At 41.4% G+C, this 22,666-nt stretch overlaps 2 protein-coding genes across 6 annotated transcripts in view; one reads left to right on the top strand and one right to left on the bottom strand.

Annotated features, from left to right (window-relative positions):
- Positions 1-3,521, top strand: part of LOC120786138 (ephrin type-A receptor 10-like) — a 150,644-nt gene extending 147,123 nt beyond the window's left edge. The window contains exon 18 of one of the 2 annotated variants that reach the window (XM_040121318.1): positions 2,856-3,521. In XM_040121318.1, the coding sequence (XP_039977252.1) occupies positions 2,856-2,934 (79 nt within the window). In that variant the 3' untranslated portion in view covers positions 2,935-3,521. Of the gene's footprint in view, positions 1-901; positions 2,398-2,855 lie in introns of those variants that run through there. The other variant, XM_040121317.1, reaches the window with a different exon arrangement.
- A 6,729-nt stretch (positions 3,522-10,250) lies between these two features.
- LOC120786916 (prolyl endopeptidase-like) lies at positions 10,251-22,278 on the bottom strand. 4 transcript variants are annotated; one of them, XM_040122703.1, is made up of 15 exons: positions 22,141-22,278; positions 19,066-19,140; positions 18,840-18,973; positions 18,570-18,700; positions 18,246-18,455; positions 18,026-18,147; positions 17,648-17,753; positions 16,534-16,725; positions 15,123-15,320; positions 14,311-14,414; positions 13,778-13,914; positions 13,306-13,400; positions 13,015-13,146; positions 12,157-12,310; positions 10,251-10,985 (listed from the first exon to the last, which is right to left on the bottom strand). In XM_040122703.1, the coding sequence occupies exons 1-15, from the start codon at positions 22,180-22,182 to the stop codon at positions 10,688-10,690; spliced, it is 2,130 nt and encodes a 709-aa protein (XP_039978637.1). In that variant the 5' UTR covers positions 22,183-22,278; the 3' UTR covers positions 10,251-10,687. The 4 variants fall into 4 exon arrangements, with proteins under 4 accessions (XP_039978637.1, XP_039978636.1, XP_039978638.1 ...); XM_040122702.1 differs by having other exon boundaries at positions 10,251-10,982; positions 12,154-12,310; positions 22,141-22,277; XM_040122704.1 differs by having other exon boundaries at positions 10,873-10,982; positions 12,154-12,293; positions 22,141-22,277.
- Between the last annotated feature and the right edge of the window lie 388 nt (positions 22,279-22,666).

The following is a 22,666-nucleotide window of genomic DNA, read 5'->3' as shown; positions in this document are numbered from 1 at the left end:
CTACATATGTCTTGATTGACAGGTGCATGAGGAAAAAAATGAATAAAATAAATTAGAGCCGAAATGATTCGTTTTATCCACCAAAAAATAATTGACAACTATTTCGTTAGGCGATTGATGATTTCGTTCATTTTTCAAAAATCACAAATATTCTCTCGTTCCAGCTTCTCAATTGTGAGGATTTGCTACAGTTTTTCTTATGTGATGACAAACTGAATATTTTTAGGTTTTAGAGTGTTACTGGAAAAAAAAAACAGTTTTAACAAAACAAAAACAACAATTTTATGACAACGCCTTAAATGTAAATGTTGTTTTTTTCTCTTATGTGTGCAAGATTTCTGGATAAAAGCTACAATTTATTTGACATTGACATTTTCCTTGAGAAACTCGACGCAGCTGAGAATCTAAGCTGCAGCGGTTTAACTTCTTGCCTCTGCCGCCGTGATGTAGAGGTGTACTCCTGGGTACACAGTGACGTCACTGCTAGGCGTGGTTACGGGCGAAAGGGCGGGACCGATTTGAAACGTTTTCACCAGAGAGGACTGTGAAACACTGCTTTTCAGCCTGCATTAAGTTACTCTTTCATAAAATAGACAGTTCAAAACTGTACCTTAAGGTCCCCGTATGTCTGTTTTCTCAATCAACTTCAGTGGTGGGACAGTGATGACAGTTGTTGGCTTGTCTCCTAATGTTACCAAGCCACTTTAAATCAAATTTGATCAAACCACGACTATACAGTGATGAAGCAATTGGGCTCAGTTTTTGACTGATAAACTGTTAATTAATCAACCTGGAAGCATAAAATGATTAGAAGTCACTCACTCAAGCCACTGATATAGAGTCCAATAAATTTCACACCCTTCCGACTAATCTTGGCAAATCTCGATCTCTGTGTCAACAGAGATGTACTGAGCCTTGGCATCACTTCCCTAGAGCACCAGAAGCTGATACTGGCTGCGATCCAGACCCTCAGAGCCCAGGTCATCCAAATGCACGGTCGCGGCGTGCAGGTCTAACAAAGAGTCGGCACACCGAGTCTCACGCTGCTGCTGCAGACGGATGATGGGGTGGAGAAGAGGGGGGAGAGAAAGACAGAGAGCTCTTCCAGACTTGAGGAAGATGAGCAGAGCTTTCATCTTACTGCACTCCTCTATTTGCTCCTTCCCACACTTCCTCATGCCTTCCTTGATCCCTTCATGGCTTTTTTCCACCAAACCCCTCGGAGAAGAGCAGAATTCCTGTTGTGATTGGGGGACAGCAAAGGAGTGATGTCATGTGACCTTTTTTTTTTTTTGTGACCTCTATCTGCACTTTGACCTCCAATAACTGTGTCAGCTTGATCTCGCTGGTTTTGGATCGGTGCGTTAAGTCAAGTGAAACACTGTCCCTAGCGGGACGGGCTCCGTCTGAAGCTGACCTCTGAGCTGCGGGAGAGGCAGAGATATACTACACTGCAAACATGCCGGGTCATGGACTAGTGCTCGAAGGAACATTTACATTTTAGGTGGAATTGCCCTTTACCACAACATTGATTCACTAAAAACAATATATTGTAGGAGGCAGGAACTATTTTACTGGCCTTGGATCTAATAACTCTCTCCTCAGAACTTGCACAGCTGATTTCACATCAAACTGGAGCGTATTTACTACAAGGACACAGAATCATATCATTGTACACCAGAGCTGATCTCTTGTCAGATGCTAAAGGAACATTTCTGGATGTTGAACATGGCTGGAATGTAACCCATGGTTTCAGAGCAGCAGCTTAAGAAGTCTGTGCTGTCCCATGTTAAGGGTCCTGTAAGTTTAGTAGAGTCGGACGATCGAACGGGTCTAGCGTACTGTATAGTCCTATATACAGTATATAAAGTGCTCACTGGATGAACGGAGCTGCAGTAAGCTGTGGGTGATGATATACTGTACCTTCAGGAACCTCAGCCCGCTTTGTCTTTATTTTTTTTCTATGAGGCTGCTGATGGTGCAAAACGCTGCAGGACACAGTTGTAAAGCGAAGGGTTGAAAACATGTGTTTGATTGTTCATTCATTTGCTGTATGTCGCCGTCTGTCTCGCTGCTCTCAGTAATAGTTTCTTAATTCCCTCTATCTCTCCCTACTCCTCCGTGCTTTCCATTTGTTTTTCTTTGTGCATTTAAAGCATCTAATTTCCCCGTTAGCCTGCTGGATGTAATCTCGATAAGATAATCCTCCTCTCCAAAGGCTCTCTCACTACCACGTTTAATACTCTGTATAGAGCTCAGGCCAACTCTGGAAGATGGCCTGATTCAGTTATTTATCCATATTTATTTATGTTTACAGACTGTAACACAAACCTCTCCAGAGAAGAGGTTAGGAAGGTTTATTTAACTTATAGTATTTAAAAAAAAAAAAAAAAAAAATCAAGCAAAGCAGTTGTCTTCTTGTTTTGTTTCTGTTTAAGTTGTTGCTGATTTATTATATAACTGTGAGTTTATACCTGAACAGATTAGTTGTATTGACAGGAACTGAGAGGAATACTTGAGGATTTTTACTGTCAGCACACAGTATCTGTGTATTCTTGAACACTGGGTTTGCTACAGTTAATTTTAGGTCCATTAACATTGGCTTTGCTGTATACATTACAGTGTGTGTGTGTGTGTGTGTTGCAGTTTGGATATAGTGTTACAGAATGTCACAAAGATGTTTTGTTTTTATTTTTTCTTTGTTGCTGTTGGACTACCATGTTTAATTTTATGTTGCTGTTAATATCACGCTCCGCCATACTACCGTATGTGGTTGCACTCTTTTCCAGCTAACGCCCAGAATTCTCTCTGTACAGTGATCTGCCCCTTGCCTTTTCTGTCCTATTTCAATACAGGAGATTCGAAGGAGGAAGTTTATCGGGGCATCATTTGATTCTCATACAGTTTCACAATAGAGGGTACATACGTTTTTGACTGGAATATTGTAACTGGGTTGTATTTGGTACAAGATGAGTTTTTTTCGTTCTTTCTCCTTGTGGTCTCTCTCTCTCTCTCTCTCTCTCTCGCTCTCTCTCTCTCTGTGACTGTGTTGTCAAATTAAATAAAGTCATATGTCCTTATAGATGTTATCACGCACATGTTAACATATCTGAAGAGACACTGATGGTCCCGTTACACATACACAACACAGAGACACACACAGTCACGAACAAACAACAAACTGGACCTCGTCACCACGATGAATGAAACTCAAATTGTTTCCCCCCTCTGTCCCACTCTCTGTTACTGTGACCATTATGATATGTTTAATACTGTAAATATGTATTTGAAAATGCTAAATCTATTTTTATAATTTGTTTGAAGAACAATGTGTTGAATATAATATCTGCTCACTGTGTAAGGGTTTTATTTGTTTGAATTTAGGGCCATAGCTGAGAAACACTGGTGTTTGGAATATAAAACTGAAAAAAAAAACTTTTTTTGTTAGTTTTTGATGGTTTTTACCTGTTAGAAGAAAATCTGATGGCTGTTGCAATATTGAAATGTGTTATTAAAAAATGTCCGATACAAGCAAATGTTTTTTGACCTTATCTTCTATTTATGAATCGAGAGTAATCACTGCTTAGCTCGACTGATACTGTTCATGTTTAGGCCAATATCAATATTTAGGAGTTTAAAAAATATGCTAACTATATATTATCTGATAGTAACTTTTTTTTCATAAACGCAAACACTTTTGATAAGGACTCCTTTCATTTGGTTTTTTTAGGAATTGCGACCAAGGTGTGTACTGAGCAGTTAAAAACACTCCCCAACACGAAACTATGTCACACATTTTGGCATTTACATACTGCAACAACTAATTTTCAGTCGGCATACACACTGATACTGACCGTATATCTGCTACATGCTAGTACCAGTGCAACTTTTTCACATTACAGTTTATCAGTATTTTTAAATTTTATTTTTTACCAGCATTTTTACTAAACTACTAACAAAATACTAAATAATTCTATGAAACTCTAATTGGTGGTTTGCCTGAACTCAGTTACTGTTACCGCTAAAGCTTCTAAAAGGCTTTGTAGCCTGTTTTTAAACATTTTGAATGTACAGAGGCAGGGCAAAATTTTAAATTGGGGCTATGAATGTCTCAGCATGGAAATCATTTTCAAATGTTGTTTTATATTTTTCATTTATTTATGTCTCAAATGCAGTAGTCTGCACTGAATGACAGCTTACAGCATTGCGATTACAACATATTTTTTTTCCCCAATCTCTGCTTTTGTCCATGCAAATGAATGCATAAACATTTCGATGGAGCAACCACTTACATTCTGACGTTTTTAAACCATCCTTTGCCCTGGGAAAAACCTGACTGCGTTGCTGCATGCAGATGAAGATATTATCTGGAATTTTTAACCACTAACAGCACTGTTTTTATGATTAGGTGTACAACGCAACGCAATTCACATCCTGCCGCTGGTTTCCTACCGTTCCACTAATCAACTGATGATAGCGGTAATGCGCAATTTTTTTTTTTTTTTTGAAAGTTTTCGGTGCTGAGAAAACTCCACTCACTGTCATCACACGGGTTGGAGGCAAACGTCTCATACATGTCAAAACCTGGTCATACGAAACGAAAAACTACGGCATCTGCATGGATGCATCGGTTTCAGGTGCCTGGCCTAAGGGGACAGGGTAGCAGCATCGAGGAGCTCAACAGTAAAGGTGGACGGGCTCTACATGATGAACTCTCCCGATTACCCGTCCACCCTTGAACTTCACTTGTGGTGAGAAGAAATGAACTGACGGCCCCTCATTTCTCCAACCTTAAGGTTGTCCGGGCCACTTGTACGTATCTATGTGTTACGAGGTTAATGCCCTGTACCCACTTACAACAGCATTTAACTTTCAGGTACCTCTCCTAGCCTACTTCTGCGCTCCATTTTTTTTTTCCCTCTTACACTCTCTTTCAGCTCCACCATGTGAACTTATTAAGGCTCTCTCCCCAGGACTGAGGTTATATTACTTACTGCTTTATTACGCAACGCCCACCTTTAGACCAGCACTGAGCATATGGGAAATTATTCCGCGTGCAAATTAACTTTGCGTGGGACCGCTGTTGGCAACTGTGTGGGTGTGTAGAAGTGATTGCACGCACTGGTTCGGGCTTCTGTGCCCGCTCACATGGGTCAGTGTGTGTGCATAAAACTGCATCTGCATATCGTGTGTGTGCAAATGTAAGTGTGTTAACAGGCCACAGGCATACATCTGAGAACGAGATCTTTAAATTTACCTCATACAGTTGCAGCAGCAATCCATACTTTTTATATTACAGTCTTATTGGAGTTGCGGATTGGAGTTTGTGACTTAATGAGTTTCAGCTTTGAGCCATTGCCGGCTGCAGCTTTCTAAACCTCCCACGCAATCAAACATCACCTCCTTCAGATGCTGCTCAGCAGACCCAAACTGAGCTGCGTTTGAACTCATGCTGCAGTAACGCTGAGTTCGGATAATTCATTATCGGAGGCTTATTGTAGATTTCTAGCTCGCGTTCGAGATGTAACCTGATGAAGAAAACTCAAAAAAAAAAGCTTATTTACATGTCAAGCTCATCAAGTTTTGGGAATAATACTCAGTAGCTCTGACTAAATGTTAATGCATTTATTTAGATGGACAAATTACAAAATTATCCTTATTTTACTTAAAAAGGTAAAGTAAATGCAATGCTGTAAGCTGTAGGGATGCACCGATCCAATACTGATACTGGATATCGGTCCGATACTGACTCAAATAGCTGGATCGGGTATCGGTGACATTTCGTTCGCTTCTGTGTTATTGTATGTTTACTTCTATGTGCACGTACTCCGTCATCTGCCAGCAGTGCACCGGTAGACCTGTACATTTTGCCGGGAGGAGAGCAAACAAAGCATGGAGGGAGCAAAAAAACCAAGGGTCAGCAGAATTTTGATTCCCGTTTAGTTTGAATTATTCGCTTTTACCAAGTTACTGCTTTCTACTACTTGTGTGAACTGTGATTTCATTTACTAGGTTTGTCTGCACTAGTTTGCGACTTAACTGTGATTTAACGTTTATGAATTTTGTTCTCACTTATTGCAGTTGTATTGTTTTATACTGGAATTTTAATTCCTGACCAATTTGTTGCTGAAAGGTTTACACTTAAATTGTAAATTCTGAAGATTTTTTTTTTTTTTTTTTTTACCAAGTTGCTGGTGCAAAATATTTATTATTCTAATAATAAATAACAATTCAGTGAATGTCTATATATATATGTATTTATCTGTTACATTTCCTTTTTCCAAAGTTAGGAAAGCAATGTTTAAGTCAAGCCTGGTGTTGCCCTACACATAAAAGAATGATCCCAGTCTCTTCCGCACAGCAAGGCTTGCCGCTCACTAATTAAACACTGGCATCGGTTTCTTTACTCGGCTGTTATCGGCTGACACCCAAACTCCAGGTTTCAGTATCGGCATCGGGACTGAAAAAGTGGGATCAGTGCGTCCCTAGTAAGCTGTCACTCTAGGCCGACTACTGCGTCATGGACATAAAATAATCAATAAAATCAAAAATATAGCGGTAAAAAAAATCTGTTGCTGGCTCTAATCTACATAATATTAATTATGAAATCCTAACAGCCTTGACACTTGACTCCTGCCTGCGCCGGCTCACGAGCCGACTTAGCAGCTGCACACATGCTAAACGAAGCAAAGAGCGTGCCTAATCAACTGCTATCTGCCTCCTATTCCCTTATGGTACTATATATTAAATGCTCTTAGTTTGAGTGTGATGTCTTAGTATGCAAACAACAGATCCTGCAGTAACTCTCCTCAGTGGCGAGGGGGTTTTGTGTTCACTGGTGTTTTATTAGGCTTATCCCGGTTTGAGCGTAAATCTTCAATCAGATTTGACTGTTTATTCACTGTAAATGAGACTGGGACCGGGAGACGGGCAGGGATTCTTCCCAGAGACCGAAGGGAAATTGTGTTTCAAAATAAACGAAGTATATATTGTGCCACCTGAAATCCATCACTTTCTCAAAGTCAAGTCAACACACATGACAAGGTATAAGGCCTTCGAATAATTCAGAGGAATTTACAACAGTACATGTGATGCCGCTAGGTGTGAGTAATTCATCAAGCGGTAAATTTCCTTTCAGGATTAAACTTCACAAAGACAAACCGAGTACGGCTGCACGACCCATCTAGTGCTGAAATGACTATTTGGTTATCAGAATATGAATCGACAATAACAGATAATAGTCTTAGCTGTTATTTATCAAGGAAAAATGCAAAACATTTGTGGTAGAGCCAAAATGGCCAGTAAATAACTCGATTAGTCCTACGAAAAAAAAATTCGATTTTTTTCGAAAATTCGATTCAATGTTCGATTCAATGTTTGAGTCAACAATCAAGCAATTCTGTTTCATATCATTGTAAACTGAACATCTTCATTTTTTAACTGTTGATCAGACAAACCAAGACATTTTTTCAGATTTTAAGACGTCACCTTGAACTCTTTGTCATTGTGAATGGCATTTGATTTACTATTTTCTTAAGTTTTACAGACCAAACAAATCATTGATTAATTGAAAATCTAACCAATAAATGTATACTTATGAAAATAACAGTTAGGTTCTGCCCTTATTTGGGGGTCCCATCTTCTCAAATCGGAGAATTAGTTGCTTTTCTGGTTTATATCATCATAAATTTTATACATGTTGAACTATAGGTTGGACAAAACATGCCATTCGAAGACGACGCCTTTGGTTACAGGAACCTGTAAGTAACATTTTTCACTGTTTTATAATGTGTAATTATAATTGTAAGAAGAATTTCTTAGATTAATCACTGATGAAAAATATTTCTTATTGGCATCCCTATACACTCAGCCCTGGGCATTATGCATCTGCTTTATCCCTATAAGCTCAAATATAAAAAAGATGAAAAACAAAGAACAAAAGCTTGTTTTTAAAAAAAAAAAAGAAAAAAGGCCAGAAATGTAAGAGGAAGAAATGCCAGAGAGGTAGTGGAAGGGGAAAAGGATTCAAAGAGGCACATGGGAAAGCAGACGACACCTCTGTAAAGACTTTAACGATTCCCAGCTGTGTGTTGAGAGCCCTCTCCCCTTCTTGTCCTCCCTGTATCCCTCGCTCCCTCTGCTCCATGTGAAGATTAAAGTGAGCGGCATAAAGGCAAGAGCAGTCCACCTCTAAGCTAGTGTGAAGGGGAAACTTCCCCCAGTACAAAAGTTCTGCTCTCCGCTCTTTGCCAAAGCGTGCCGCAGCTCAAATCGGCTTTTAGAAATTAATCCCTGCATTATGGAGGGAGTAAAGTAAACAAAACGGAGAACAGGATGGGGACCTGTGAGCGTGAGACGGGGGGGAAAGGAGAGGAGCCGCGAGATGGTGAAGGTTTTGTAGGTAAAGCTTCTGTTTCTCCAGAGAGAAAAGGATATGCTAAGGCCATGCGTGCTTCTACGTGTGTGAACGTGTGTGTACAGAGATAAGGTGACGGGCGGGGGTGAAAGAAGGAAATGGAGCAGCACAAGTCCGACCGATCCTCGGGGACACTCCTGGGGAGAACAGTGTCACAGCCTTTTCGCTGCATGATCTTAAAGCCCTCTCTCTGTCTCTCGCATGTCCAGCTTATTACGGGCTTTGTCTTTCCCGGCTCCATTCAACCACTTTTCCCCCGTGGCAAAGAGTCATTGTCTGCAAATCCTCCCCCTGCTGCCGTCTCTGCTTTCCCGCTCTCCTTCTCCTATCCTATCTCTCCACCGAGAGGTACTTAGATAAGGCCCGCGGTTCAGTCTGCTCTAAATCAGAACTTCCCACTGAGCCAAGATTAAACTCTGAGTGACCGAACTGACAACTTCTCTGGGTCTCCGTGGTTGGCTGGCTAAGAGTTTCCATCTCTCTTTTTGACAGTTTAAACACCCCTCTGTCTGGCCGCCTCCTGAGACTCTCCATAAGTGCACTTTCAGTCTCTAAGTGCTTGTCTGCTTGTTGCCTCTCGCTGTCTCGCCATATATCTGCCGTCTATCATCGCTCTCCATCTCTCAACTTCTATGCACATACTCTAAAGATTCCCACACATCTTTCCCTCTCTCCTCTGTCGCCTTCCACTTTCCCAACTGCACCAGTCCATCCCTCTCATATGAGTCCTCATTCTTGTTTGCTCTACTTCTGCTGCTTTACCCAGATGTACCCGGCCTGTCCACCAGTGATTCGAGCCCCCCCTCCTACCAGGCAGATAGGCCAGCAGATTCACAACATGTAAGATTTAAGCGGAGTGGCATCTGGCGGTGTTCCTTTAAATCCACAATCGCTCTCAAGGAAGCAGCCGAGCGGAGCGACACCAAGCTGACACTGAGCCTCTGACCTGGAGGTGTTAGCAGAGGGTCAAGCCGAAAGGGAGTTTTTGCAGTCCCATACTGCCACTTGGTGGCGTATGTGAAAATTACATTTACCTCAAATACTGTTCAGTATTTGAGGTACTTCACTGAGCAAGTTTTTTCTATTCAATGCTACTCCACTACATTTCACAGTTGTTGTTTTTTCTCCCCTACATTTATCTGACAGCTGTAGTTCATTTGCATATCGAGACTTTCTATACAAATATTGCTCATCATCTTATAAAATATCATAGAAAATGAGGGATTTGCTGTAGACTGAACCACGTTGGCATACAAAGTAGTTAGCTCCACCTCAACCAGCTGCAGCCATAAAATACTGCTTATGTTAATACACCAGTAATGATAATCCAACGATATACAGTAATCTATATAATCATACATTTTGAAAGGGGCTAGTGGTAAAGTTTGCTGATAATATTTCTGAAATTTTAAACTTCGCTTGTGAAATAAAAGTATTTTTTTCCACTTCTGTGATGCTGCTTTTACTAAATAAAGGATCGGAATACTACCTCCACCACTAGTACTGAACATACGATACAACCAGTGATTATTATCAAATATCTAAAAAAGTTTTTGTTTTGTTTAAAACCCACAGTCAGTTTGCTATCACATAAGAAACAGAAAAGTTGCAAATCCTCACAAGTGAGAAGCTGGAGCCAAAGATTGTTTTAGCTTAAAAATGACTAAAACGCTTAATGAATTATTAAAATAATTACAGATTAATTTTCAGTCGAACACCTAGTCGTTTGATTGACTAAGCCTTACACCTCTATACTGAACAATTCGGATCTAGTGAGATGTACTTCGGAAGGCACTATTTACATTTGCGATACGTATGATAAACAGAAATCATAGTACAAATAGATTTTATTGAAACTTTACAAAGTTCAAATGCAATTTCAGTCCTACAATAAGCATTCGAACAATGTCATATTTTAGTGCATTTGACTGGTTAAAGTGAGCTACAGTCAAGAGCTGTTTCAAAAGAAGCAATTTGATCAGCTCTATCTCAAATTTTCTATCATACTATACTTGTTATTATTTATTATATGACTTTCCTTCTTTTAAACCTCCTTTTTCTTTCACTCTTAACTCTCTGTTAACTGTTAACGCTCTTTTGATCTCACTCTTCCCTTCTCCTCGACTTTTAACACGTCATTTCTCTCTCGTTAGTTCTTATTTCTATAGTTTTAATAAAAATAAAAAAGAAGTTCAACAAGTAATCATCATCTCTTTAAAAGCCTCCCTCACTGTGCATAGCGGTTACCTCCCTCTCCCTGTCATGTTCCCCTCACTCCTTCCAGCTGAGCCCCAGGGTCTCGGCAACGAAGGAAAAGATGTGAGTGTCCTCCAAGATGGCTTTGGCGGTGGGCTTCCCTGCACCGTGCCCACTGCGGGTGTCCACCCTGACCATCAAAGGCTGTCGCTGCGCGGGGCTGCTGCCCACCCCGTGCTGCAAGGCGGCACAGTACTTCAGGGTGTGCAGAGGCACCACGCGATCGTCGTGATCCGCCGTCAGAAGCAGGACAGCAGGGTAGGGAGGGCCAGAGTAAGGGGGCTGCGGCAGATTATGGAGAGGCGAATACCTGGCGAGAGGGTGAGAAAGACCAGTTGGAAGGAAAAATGTGATAAAGCTCTCTCACCAGAGAGGAGAGAGAACGTGGGAGTGATTCGTGAATTCAATGTGTGATTCGGTTGCTCTGCTGTGATTTTTTTTTTCCGTATGTTGTTGAGTGGGAAGCTGCGAACAGACCTTGATTTTACTGAAAAGCTAAACACCTGACGTATAATGACTATTTACACCAACATGCACAGGTTTATTTAGTCCTTTAGAAGAAAACACTGAACCGCGAACATATTAAGGACAACACACACGATGACAACTATGACAGGAACCCAGCCAGAAGACAAAATCTCATCTGTGACTATAACAAAATAGAAAACAGACACCCATCGCAAATAGTTTGCTTCTCTCATTTGAGTGGGAAGCTGCGAACAGACCTTGATTTTACTGAAAAGCTAAACACCTGACGTATAATGACTATTTACACCAACATGCACAGGTTTATTTAGTCCTTTAGAAGAAAACACTGAACCGCGAACATATTAAGGACAACACACACGATGACAACTATGACAGGAACCCAGCCAGAAGACAAAATCTCATCTGTGACTATAACAAAATAGAAAACAGACACCCATCGCAAATAGTTTGCTTCTCTCATTTAGTTTAACTTATCAGAGAGAGCTGAAGGTGAGTGAATGACACAGGAGGGAGAACTTCAGGGGAACTGTAGCTCTGCCCTGGAACTTCGTGGACCACATTATAAAATAATGCTCACTCGCAGCACCCTGTGCTATCTTACTGTTTTCATACAGCGGTTTAAAATATGTCCTGGCCTTCACGTCCACAAGTTTCAGCGCTCCCAATTCCGGAAGTAAAAAATCAAACAATCCCAGCACGTGTTATTTATGAAAATAGCAGCAATGACTTGAACATAGCGTAAATGATTATAATCGTTTAAATTCACATGCTGTCTAATTTGATCCCTCAAATTTCAAAATCGACCAGCCCGTGCTGAATCAGTCTAGATGCCCAGATCAGAACTAGAACTGGCCCAACAATCGTAATGCATTTCCACCCATCAAGCGATGACAGACAGGCCAGGAGCGAGATGAGGGTTTGCGCTCAACTGTACTGAATTCTCATGCAAAAGCACATTTTCGTGAGGCGTTGTGATTGTGTGTGTTTCATACTCGATGAGCCACTTGAACTGGTCCGGCTCGTCCGAACAGCCGTAGTCAGTGGTCCAGGCGTGGCCAATGGTGAATTTGTGGAACTTCAGCATATCCATCACCCCCACCTCCGCCACAGCACAGCCATACAGGTCTGGACGCTGGTTGACGCATGCCGCTGTGTTTGTATTTCAAATGCTTTGTTATAAATGTAATTTGCGTATAAACACACACACACACACACACACACATATACATCCTCTTAATTTCCAACTGTAGAACACAATCACTGCTCAACGGCCACTCACACACGGAAGAAAACACTATTTGGGTTTTTGCGATGCCATATGGCAGCCAGTCCTTGGTTAATGATATGACTAAGCACTGTTTAATGCGCTGTTTAATAGCTAAATTAATTGAAGCTAAGCAGCTAACTGCTGTTAGAATAATTTGACATTAGCAATCGTGACAAAGATGTACTATAAAGATTACAAAGCTCTCTGATCAGTGCAGCTGGGACTTATGACAGAGACCAGTGCTCTTAGCTTTGAGGTTGAGGTGATTTTTTGAAAAACTACAAAAACATGGGGACGTAAACTATGTGGACTGTTAGTAGCCTCGTGGGTTAAATTGCATCGAAGTATGAAACTGAGCTGTTAAATTGGGAAGAAGTTGAGGTAAAGCTCCATTACCAGATTTCAGCTGTAAATTTCCACTCCTGAGTGTAACACGTAAACAGACTGTCGTATAGTAGTTTCCAACCCTTTCACTTTCTCTTGCTCTCTCTCCTCCTCTGTTTGTATCACTTGGTTTCCTACTAAATAAATAAATGCATACTGCTCAAAAACACACACACACACACACAGCTGATCTTGTGCTTACCCACGAGCAGGCCTCCGTTAGAGGCTCCGTTGATAGCGATGCGGCTGGCTGTGGTGTACTCTTCCTGGATCAGATACTCTGCTGCACACTGGAAGTCATCGAAACAATTCTGCTTGTTCCCTAAAGTACCAGCTACAAACACATGATACGGCATAAGTTGTGTCAACCCAGAATGAAATAACAGAAAACTCACCTCACTGTTTTCTAAATATCATTATCTACCTCTCTGACATCCTCTACAGTAACTCGTGCCTTTCTGTCTTTCCGTCTCTAGCGGTCTTATGCTTGTACCTTTGTGCCAGGTGAGGCCGTACTCCCCGCCCCCTCTGATGTTGGCCACTGCCAGAATCCCTCCCAGGTGTCTCACATACAGCAGGTAAGCAACACTGACAGAGGCAAAAACAGGCGGAGACAAGAAATAAAAGAACGTATGTACGAAGAAATCGCATCAAAAAAAAAATCACATCACTACCCGACATTCATATTTAGATCGCAAAGGTATACACAGTATAGCCAGCTCTTTTTCATTGGGCATTGTGTACACATACATTGTGTTTGAAAGCACCGTTAAATCATATATTTGCCGTCTGCATTGTTCCCACTATTCTGGAGTTTCAGGGGCAAGATCAGTTACCACCACATCTCCGACAGTTTTTCTTAACTGATTAACTGTCACTTGTGTCTGCTAGGCTCTGTCAATAATTCTCTGAGAAGTTAGTAGTTGCTGCGGTTTAGAGGTTTTGTACAGTTTAGATGCACTTACTTGTAGTATGGTTGTATGGAAGCCTCAAAGCCTCCGTACCCATAAAGGAAAACAGGATGACTTCCATCTCTCTTCAGGCCCTTGGCGTGAACTAAGAACATGGGGATCTTGGTTCCATCTTTACTGGGATAAAATACCTGAAGATATATTACAGGAGGTAGGTGAAATCTTTTATGTTTTACAAAACACCTCTTGACCGTCCCTGCCTGCTCTTCCAACAGAGGTTCACTGTGTGTGAGTGTGAGCGCGCGCTTGCGTACGTGCGCTTGCTTTGCGCACACGCACGCCACGTGGTACCTTGCTCCGCTCACACCGCTGTGGCTCAGTGAGCTTTTCTGTCCATTGCCAATCACATCCCCACTATATATATGAATTATGCAAAAATTAGATACGGCAGCACAACAGAGACACGAACGAACTGGAAGATAACAGTACAAAGACAGAGGAACGGGGAGGTGTGAGCATGGAGACATGTGCTCGACAGAAATCGAGAAAACAAGTAGATAGAAGAAGATAAAACAGGAGGACAATACCTGGCTGGTCTGATAGTCCTCTTGCTTGATGCCTTTTACCTCCACCTCCCTGAACACTTTAGGCTCTGGGTTGGACTCGCTCAGATCACAGTGGTAAATGATGCCTGGGTACCAAAGGACAAAGGCCACACGGGTTAGAGGCTACTGTATGTTTAACTAATGAAACAGGTATATTTCAATAACTGATTGTTCACACTGGTTGAGTAAAATTTCATGACGTAAGACAGACTAATTGCACTTTCAAATGACTGAACTTGAAGTTGCAGCATTAGAGGGCTATTTTATGCAGTATTTGGTCTTGAGTACGAGTTAACTTTTTAACTAACATTCAACGCATTTTTTCTGACATTTAACGTAAATTTTAAAATCAGTAAAAGTAACCGATGAGTCGATCAACAGAAAATTAAGCGGCAACTGTTTATAATTTGTCAAGCAACAATGCACGATATTCACTGGTTCAGGTTTCTCAGATGTGAGGATTTCCTACTAGTCTGTATAATTTAAGATAGTAAACTGAATATATCTGGGTTTTGGACTGTTGGATGGAATATTTATTATATTGAATATTTTTATAGCATTTGATGGAAAAAAAGCTTTATCAAAACACATTAATCAATATTAAAAGTAATCATTAGCTGCAACCCTAGTATTTATTGTACTTTAAAGAGACTTTGCATGCATTGATAGGAATTTTTTTGTTGTTCCTTTTTATATGGGAATAACGTTTTTATTGTATTTTACATTCATATGTCATAGCATTAATTTTACTAATATCAGGAAATTAGACATAATGTGTTAAATGACAGAATTACCTGGTGTAGTGAAGGAGGTGAACTTGTAGAAGAAGTCAGAGTGTTTCTTCTTGCAGCTCACACTGGCCACTGTGCCAACGTCCAGCGGCAGGTCCCGGACCAGCCGCCCTGTGGACAGCTCGTACACCTGCAGGATGTCCTTCACGTCATGGACGTAGTTGACCAGCAGGTAGTGCTGGTTCACGCAGGAGACAAAGCCTGCAGAGGGATACAAAGAGGAAGTGGTAAAAAGTAAGCAGGACTCTGTACTGAAAACCCTGTATCCAAGAGAGACTGTATTCTTCTTGTCTCCCTTCCTTTTCTGTTTTGTACAGATATATATATGTATATAGTATGCACTACCAATATCATGTTCCTCTCTAATTTTCCTCACTTTTCTTGATAACAAGAAGTCATTTCATTATCCAGGGACGAAGCCAAATATAACTGCTAGGGACTGCACATGCCTTTAGTTAGTTAGTTAGTGATGAGGTCGGTTAATGTAGAAGTTACTGTACATATACGGCACAGAGTTAATGCAGGTGTGAATCCTTCTACCGTAACCTGATCTCATCAACAACCAGCAGGGGGCAGACTAAAACGCTGTCAGTGTAATATGCTTAAATGCAGGACTATTGCTTGACTCAAAAACATGAATTAAAAAAAAGCACAAAATATGATACCTTCGCATGACATTAACCTTAAGGAATAAAGCAATATAAATGATACTATAATCACGTGGTAACACATTACTTTAAGTTCACCTATTTAACATCTATAAGCACTATATAAACATTTAATAAATTATTTATAACACACTATGATGTAGTTCTATCCAGACATAATGACAATTTTAAGTGTGTGTGTGTGTGTGTGTGTGTGTGTGTGTGTGTGTGTGTGTGTGTCTGTACACACTTCTCAGCGGAAATGTGGATATTCACTGCTGTGTGTTTCATTGATCTCTATGGACAGTTACCATCAACTGAATGACTCATAACAAAAAAAAAAAAAAAAGTTAAGACAAAGTGCTTATGGACCAAATTTCACTTTCTGAGCAGAGTTCCCTCTGACGAAGGTCTTCGACCGCAGACACAGAACTTCCCAGTTAATGTGGTCGGACTAGCTTAAAAACACAAGGGCAGAAATTCAGCAAAAAAGCATTTTTTACAAGATTTCAAGGGGCTGAATTGTGGAACTATGATTCCACGTATAAGCCCGTATTTCTAAATCTTGGTGGAGTTTCACCACACACCAGCACAAGCCCACAGCTGTCATGCCAGCAAAGGTCTGTTTTACTAATCGACAGCATAATTGCTCTACTAACTCTCAGACATTGTTGCATTTCTTCTGTAGTGCGCTATTATATAAGTGGACTACATAGCTGAATTTGTCTTCGACTGTTTATTCTATTGAAATTTCCATTCAGTCTCACCCAGGACGTCCTTGTTGTGCTCCGGTAATAGGGTAGTCCAGTGCTGCCTGTCTGGTTTCTGGATGTCTATGTTGATGAGGCAGTATCGAGGAGCATCCAAGTTGGAGCGGAAGGTGAATACCATTCCCTCATTGGTGACATAAGAGTACTGGGCGTCAAAGTTGTCCACAAGTTTGACCCATGGTAGCAGCCCTGGAGGAGAAGATGAATAAAATTAAAAAAAAAAAAAATCAATTATAAAAGAGGCGTTGTGTGATTTTTATATCTGACATTGATCATCTGGGGTTCCATTTATTTATGACTTTTGACTGTGCGACATTATATGTAAAAACCAATAACACGTTTTTCGCTATACTCTCGCGCTTTTGCTGTTTGTGGGAGAGAGATTTTTTTCCCACCAGAGAACAGTCCACGGAGAGAATTTGGAAATCTTCACATCTGGTGAAGTAACCGTTGAGTCACTGGCATTCCTATCAAGGCCGTTTCCCGCGATAGAGCACAGTTATATGGTGTTATTGAGCTGCAGAGATATTATCTCTTGCCACTTGAAAATTTGAACTGTAGTAAAGCTATGTGGCTTTCACTGAATCTATTTTTGACACGGGGGGAATCAAACACATTTCTACCATTTTTCAAATGTTAAAGCTGCCCACACGCATAAACTGCATACGTTGATAAAAAGATATAGGCAGATTAGTCAATAATAAAGATAATAATGATTTGCAGAAGAAACCCCTTCAAAATAAAGAGAAATGTAATCTTTCCACGGAGACATTTCCTTCTCATGAAATGCGTCATTGTGTAGAGGTATTTTTTAATTTTATTTGTACACACAAGCCAAGCAGTTGTTAACCACCAAATTGGCAAATTGTGAACACTTTGGGTTTCCATGCGTGTGGATTTACGCTTCGATATTCTAGTTTGAAGCTTGTGTTGTTACATCATTTTAACTGAGCTGTCAGCCGGGAGCTGTGAGTCAAAGCAGGCCTGAAGTTTCATTCTGTACTTGTGATCCTACTTCTCAAAAAAAAAAAAGTGGGAACTGTTTCGAGTTGTGTTTACGAGTTGCTTAAGAACACAGCGCGCATTTTAAGGAGGACACAAAAATACAGACCCGTGATGCCATTGGGGAGCTGCTGAAGGTCACAGTACCACAGCTGGTTGACAGGCTCACAGCCTTCAGTGATGGACAACACGGCATATCTGCCATCGTCCGATATCTGGAAAAGGGAAGGAATGAAAATAGGTAGAAAGGAAAGAAAGAAAAAGCAGAGGGAGAGAGAAAGACATGCGATTATGTGAACGTAGTTTTTGCTATAACAACTTTTAAACAGTTCCTACAGCAAAGCTCCGACCAGCCAGTTCAGCAATTCTTTTAAAATACCAAAGAAATGAGAGACATAAAAAATGTGTGTCGATGACAGCTTCACTAGAAGGAGCACTCACTGTGGTCTCGATTATAATACGTGATTCAAGACTAGTATAGACTTACGGTTACTGAACTGTGCCACTTTGGGTGGTCAGAGAACTCTGCAACCAGAATGTCTTCTGACTGTTTGGTGCCAATGACATGGTAGTAGAGCTTCTGATTGATGTTGCAGGTGGTTTCTGTGCCTTTAGTGAAATAAAAAGGGGGTTAAGTGTTGAATACATTCGTAATAGTCTTTGCACGGTGAATTGCTGTATTGGTGTGCCCGGCGTCTCTTCCTAACCGTCTGTTTTGCCTTCCTGGCGTGGGTAGCAGTTGTAAAAGATGCCCTTCGCATCGTGAGTCCAGGCCAGACAGCTGAATTTAACCCTCTCCAGTACATCAGGCAGTGGGGTGAGGTCATCCGCCTTCATGAAACGCACTGTTACCCAGTCCGAGCCGCTGCTACTCAAACCATAAGCAAAATACTCGCACTCCTCCGATAAACGGCCCACTGGATGGAGAGAGGGACAAAAGGAAGAAGGAAGTCAGCCAGCACACATATACACATTTATCTGTGTATATGTGTGTTTGCGCACAATAAGAAGTGCTCTGCAGTTTGGCTCACTCTTCAGTGCCACAGTGCCATCTTCAGAGAGTGTATTCGGGTCAAAGAAGACGGTGGCAGGTGTATCCAGAGAGTCCTGCACATACAGCACATCCTGGTTCTGGAGGCCTTTGTTGTGAAAGTAAAAATACCTGAAAATAAAACAGGAAATAAAGTCACTGCAAGCATTTGTTTTTGTGATTTCAGAAGTGCAGTTCAAGTTAGTTCCTTATATAAGTGTAGCTGTTTTTCAGTCTGTTCAGTGCCTGCCCTTTAAATTTCAACTAGTACCTCTTTCCTCGCTTGTAAGGGCAGCTGTATTTGGGGTAGTCATAGAGCTCAGTGAGGCGCTGGTGGAACTGAGCCCGGACAGCACACTGCTCCAGGTACGGCATGGTTACTTTGTTCTGCTCCTCAACAAAGGCCTGACATACAAAGGGAGAGTGAGGAAGGGATGAAATGTAGAGCGTTTCGGTGAAGACACAGCTTCAGTTTCCCGCAGGGGATCGTTGCATACCATTGTTTCCGCACTATCGGGGTCTTCCAGCCATGTGTAGGGATCACAGATCTTAGTTCCGTGGTAATCATCCACCTGTTGAAAAGATATACAGGTTAAACAGGAACAAACACACAAACATACACACACAATTAACAAATGAGTTCAACCTTTGGCTTTTCTTGACAGAAAGGATTTTTTTGTGCAATGCCATGGTTCGTGCTAAAAACAGTTTCTCTGTAACTAACGAGCTTCCACACTTGACACACGTCAAACTGCGGCATTAATATTTGGATTGTCAACTTTTTGTTTGTCAGCGATGCAGCTTATGTTGTTCAGGTAGGTTGTTTTTGAAACATCAACCATTGTGCATCAATGGCCCAATCCATTTCCAAGAAACAAGCCCTGCGGCGTTTTCCGTTTTGACACTGAGGCGCAGCTGGCAGCTGCCCAAATCACTGTACCTTGGGGTGAAAGATGCAAATTTCTCTACTGGGGAATGACATATGCTCGTTCGGTTTATGCCTTTGGAGCTGTATCAAATGTCTTGACAAAGCATTGCATTATCTGTCCTGAGGATTTGAACCTGGCTTAGGATCAATTAAAGAACATACAATCAGAGTGAAAAAGTGGGTTTGCACAGGTTCGTTACACAAGTGGAGACTGTCTGACATGTTCATTTTTAGAGACTCTGAAGGGGGATTGGGCATTCACCCAACCCTAGACCTACATGTTCTAAACTGTCACACTGCAAAACAACTGTTGGAGTGTTTCCAACTCTGCGGAAGGATGCCCCGAAACCAACCCTTACCTAGAAAATCTTTGTTTCACCTTTGAAGGACTTTATTTTTACTATCTGGTATCACGTAGAATGTATCAAAAGCTTTACACGCATGTATTCCCAACCTAGCCCAAGATCTCTAAAAAAAGAAAAGTCTTTTCTGGGGAAGGTGTCTCCTCCTCTTAGCTGTTAATGTTGTAACTTCATACTCTTTCTGTAATAGTTTGGAGAGGGTGTTTATCAGAAGGACTGACTTGATTTTCACCAAATCACAAAGCTAAGTAGAAGCCCATGCATTTCTGGCAGCACATCACACCTCGGGGCCACAATTGCTGAGTCAGCCGACACTGTATACACGTGTTTGTGTGTGTCCATACTCAAGTACTAAAGAGATGATTTTGTCTGCTTTCAGTGTCATTTAAGCCGCCCACTCAGAAATGAGGTCGAGACAACAGTGCATTGTGCCGGGGCCAAGTTTGTCTTTGTACTCGTGTGTTCATTAATACCTCACCGTCAGGCCAGAGCGGGACGCCCCGCGAGCTCAGCACGGGAGGCACTTGCTGGGCTTCAGATCATCTTTTCTAAGGTTAAAAAATGTCCAAATATAAGATTTAGCTTTTATTTCTTCTTCCTCTTCTCTGTAAAGATTTTAAATTAAATGGAAAAAAAAAACACTCAAAAGGTTTATTTGTTCCATCCCATGCTCTACAAATTAGTCTGTAACTGTAAATACCTGCAAGTATCTAAATTGAACTAAGCTAAAGAAAAAGTATAATTAGACTCAAATTTACATTTAAGAACTTTTATGTAGTGCCTGCAAATGTTGCAGCAATTCTGGCAAAGCCTATTTGGCTCTGTTGTATTCTGAGAGCGCACTAATTAAAACGGTGATACCGGCGTGTCAGTTGCAGACACGACACAACTCTGTGCTACGGCAAAAGGGCATACTGGAAACATACTGGAAACATACACCCAGGGCAATAGCTACAACTGAGGACACCCAGGTCATGTCCTTTGTCCTTTTTTCTGGGAATTTGCGTCTAATAATAACCTCTAGAGGAGTTTGCATTCTACAATAGCACAGAAGTGACATATGGCGGAGTCTGAAGGCCCATTCTGATACATTTACTGTTTTAGGCCAAGAGGATTAAAAATCATTCATTTATTAGAGTGGAATTTACTAGTCAATTAACTGATAAGTTGACTGAAAGAAAATTAACTGGCAACACTTTTAATAGTTGTTTACTTGTCATTTTTAAGCAAACATGCCAAATATACCCTGGTTGCATCCTGCCATATGTGAACTTTTTCTGGTTTTCTTACTTTTCTGTTGTAGTAAACTAAATATCTTTGGGTTTTAGACTATTAATATGACAAAATCAATTTAAAAAAGCCAGCCTGGGCTTTGCAAAATTGTGATGGACATTTTTCTACTACAGCCAGGCATTTTATGGATTAGAGAAAATGAATGGCAGATTAACCAGTAATTAAATTCATCCTTAGCTGCAGCCGAGCTGCATTAAATAAGAGCAAAAAGTAGGACTGAAAGAATTATTGTCTTATTGAGGATGTCAATCAACCACAATTAGTCAACGAATCATTTCATCTCTGTAAAATGTATCGGTTTCTCCACTAGAATAATATCTGTGGGCGTGAGGTGAAGGCTTTTGGAACTGCGTTTAAACCATCATGCATCGGGCGTGAAATCTGCACAGAACATAAATTATGAGCTGAACAGATGAATAAAATTCTTTTGGTGCCTGTTCGGTCATTTCTTCGGGGTCAGGCTTGTGTCGGGGCTCATGAGGACTCGGTATTATTGAGAATCCCGGCTAAGGCCCTGCACACGCCAAACTGAGGGGAACTGTTTTGCTTTTTTTCTTTTAGAGGCGCAGTGGTCAGAGAGAAACGTAAAAATAACGCTCAACTGCGCGATGCGGCTCAGTGAAGCGGGAATCAAAAACGGAAAAGTCTCGGCGTGACAGACGAGCGTTACGCACATGCTGATTCACCGCGACGCTGTCTCGTGGGGAGCTGGTTTGACTTCGCCTGGACTGCGCGTCGAGTGGCTGCAGGCGCGAAGCGTGTTCAACTCGCTACTTCTTCGCCCGGCTACTAAAAGTGAAATGGCTTTTTCTTTCCAGTTGTCAGTCTTGGAGTTTGTTTTGTTTTTGTTTCTTCACTCGGTCGCCATTTGCCGCTCTACCCCCCCACCCCCCTTCCAGCTCTCGCTTTTTCCTGCTCGTGTGCTCGCACAGGAGACTTTTCACCGACCAACAGAGACAAACAGCACACGGCAGGTCTTTGGCACTGACCTTACTCTCGTCTCTTCGGGCAGCCGGGTACTTAAACGCCATGGCAGGGTTTTTTAAATAAAGCCTTCCTCTGTCCCCCTGAGTCGTCTCTCTGTCACTGCTCTTGTTTTTTTTTTCTCTCTTTTTCTTTTCTTTTTTTTTTTTTTTCTTTAATCGTCGCAACCGCTGCGCCTCCCATGAATCAACGCTGCATTGAAGTGAAAGTGAAAGCATTTTTTTTTTTTTACTCGTCCGAAGTTAAAGTTCGGGAAAAGCCTGGGTTTGCTTTTCACGCAGGAAATGATGTGGCATCCTGGCTGACTGATGCCATACGGCCGTAATACGTGCGACCGCGCGCGTTCGTAAACTACACCTTTTTTTTCTTGCGCAATTGAAAACATCTGACACCGAGAAAAGTACGCGTCAGCAGACGCGAGCGTCCGTATTATTTGTGACCTTCACCTAAACAGCAATTCGCGAACGTAACAGGGGGGAAGCCCGCGATGCAGAACGGACTCAAATCCAGCCCAGTGCTGCTCAGCCCGTT

This window comes from Xiphias gladius, chromosome 24 (genome assembly GCF_016859285.1).
Source record: "Xiphias gladius isolate SHS-SW01 ecotype Sanya breed wild chromosome 24, ASM1685928v1, whole genome shotgun sequence".
Classification (NCBI taxonomy): Eukaryota; Metazoa; Chordata; class Actinopteri; order Istiophoriformes; family Xiphiidae; genus Xiphias; species Xiphias gladius.
Note: the sequence above shows the minus strand (reverse complement) of the source record. Positions and strands in the feature narration are given on the sequence as shown.

Excerpts from the sequence above, each read along its gene's own strand:
- LOC120786916 (XM_040122703.1), bottom strand. The coding sequence starts at position 22,182 with ATGGCGTTTAAGTACCCGGCTGCCCGAAGAGACGAGAGTAAG. Across the intron at positions 18,701-18,839 it reads CCTTACAAGCGAGGAAAGAG|GTATTTTTACTTTCACAACA; the intron begins GTACTAGTTGAA and ends TTTTATTTTCAG. Across the intron at positions 17,754-18,025 it reads AGTGGCACAGTTCAGTAACC|ATATCGGACGATGGCAGATA; the intron begins GTAAGTCTATAC and ends TCCCTTTTCCAG.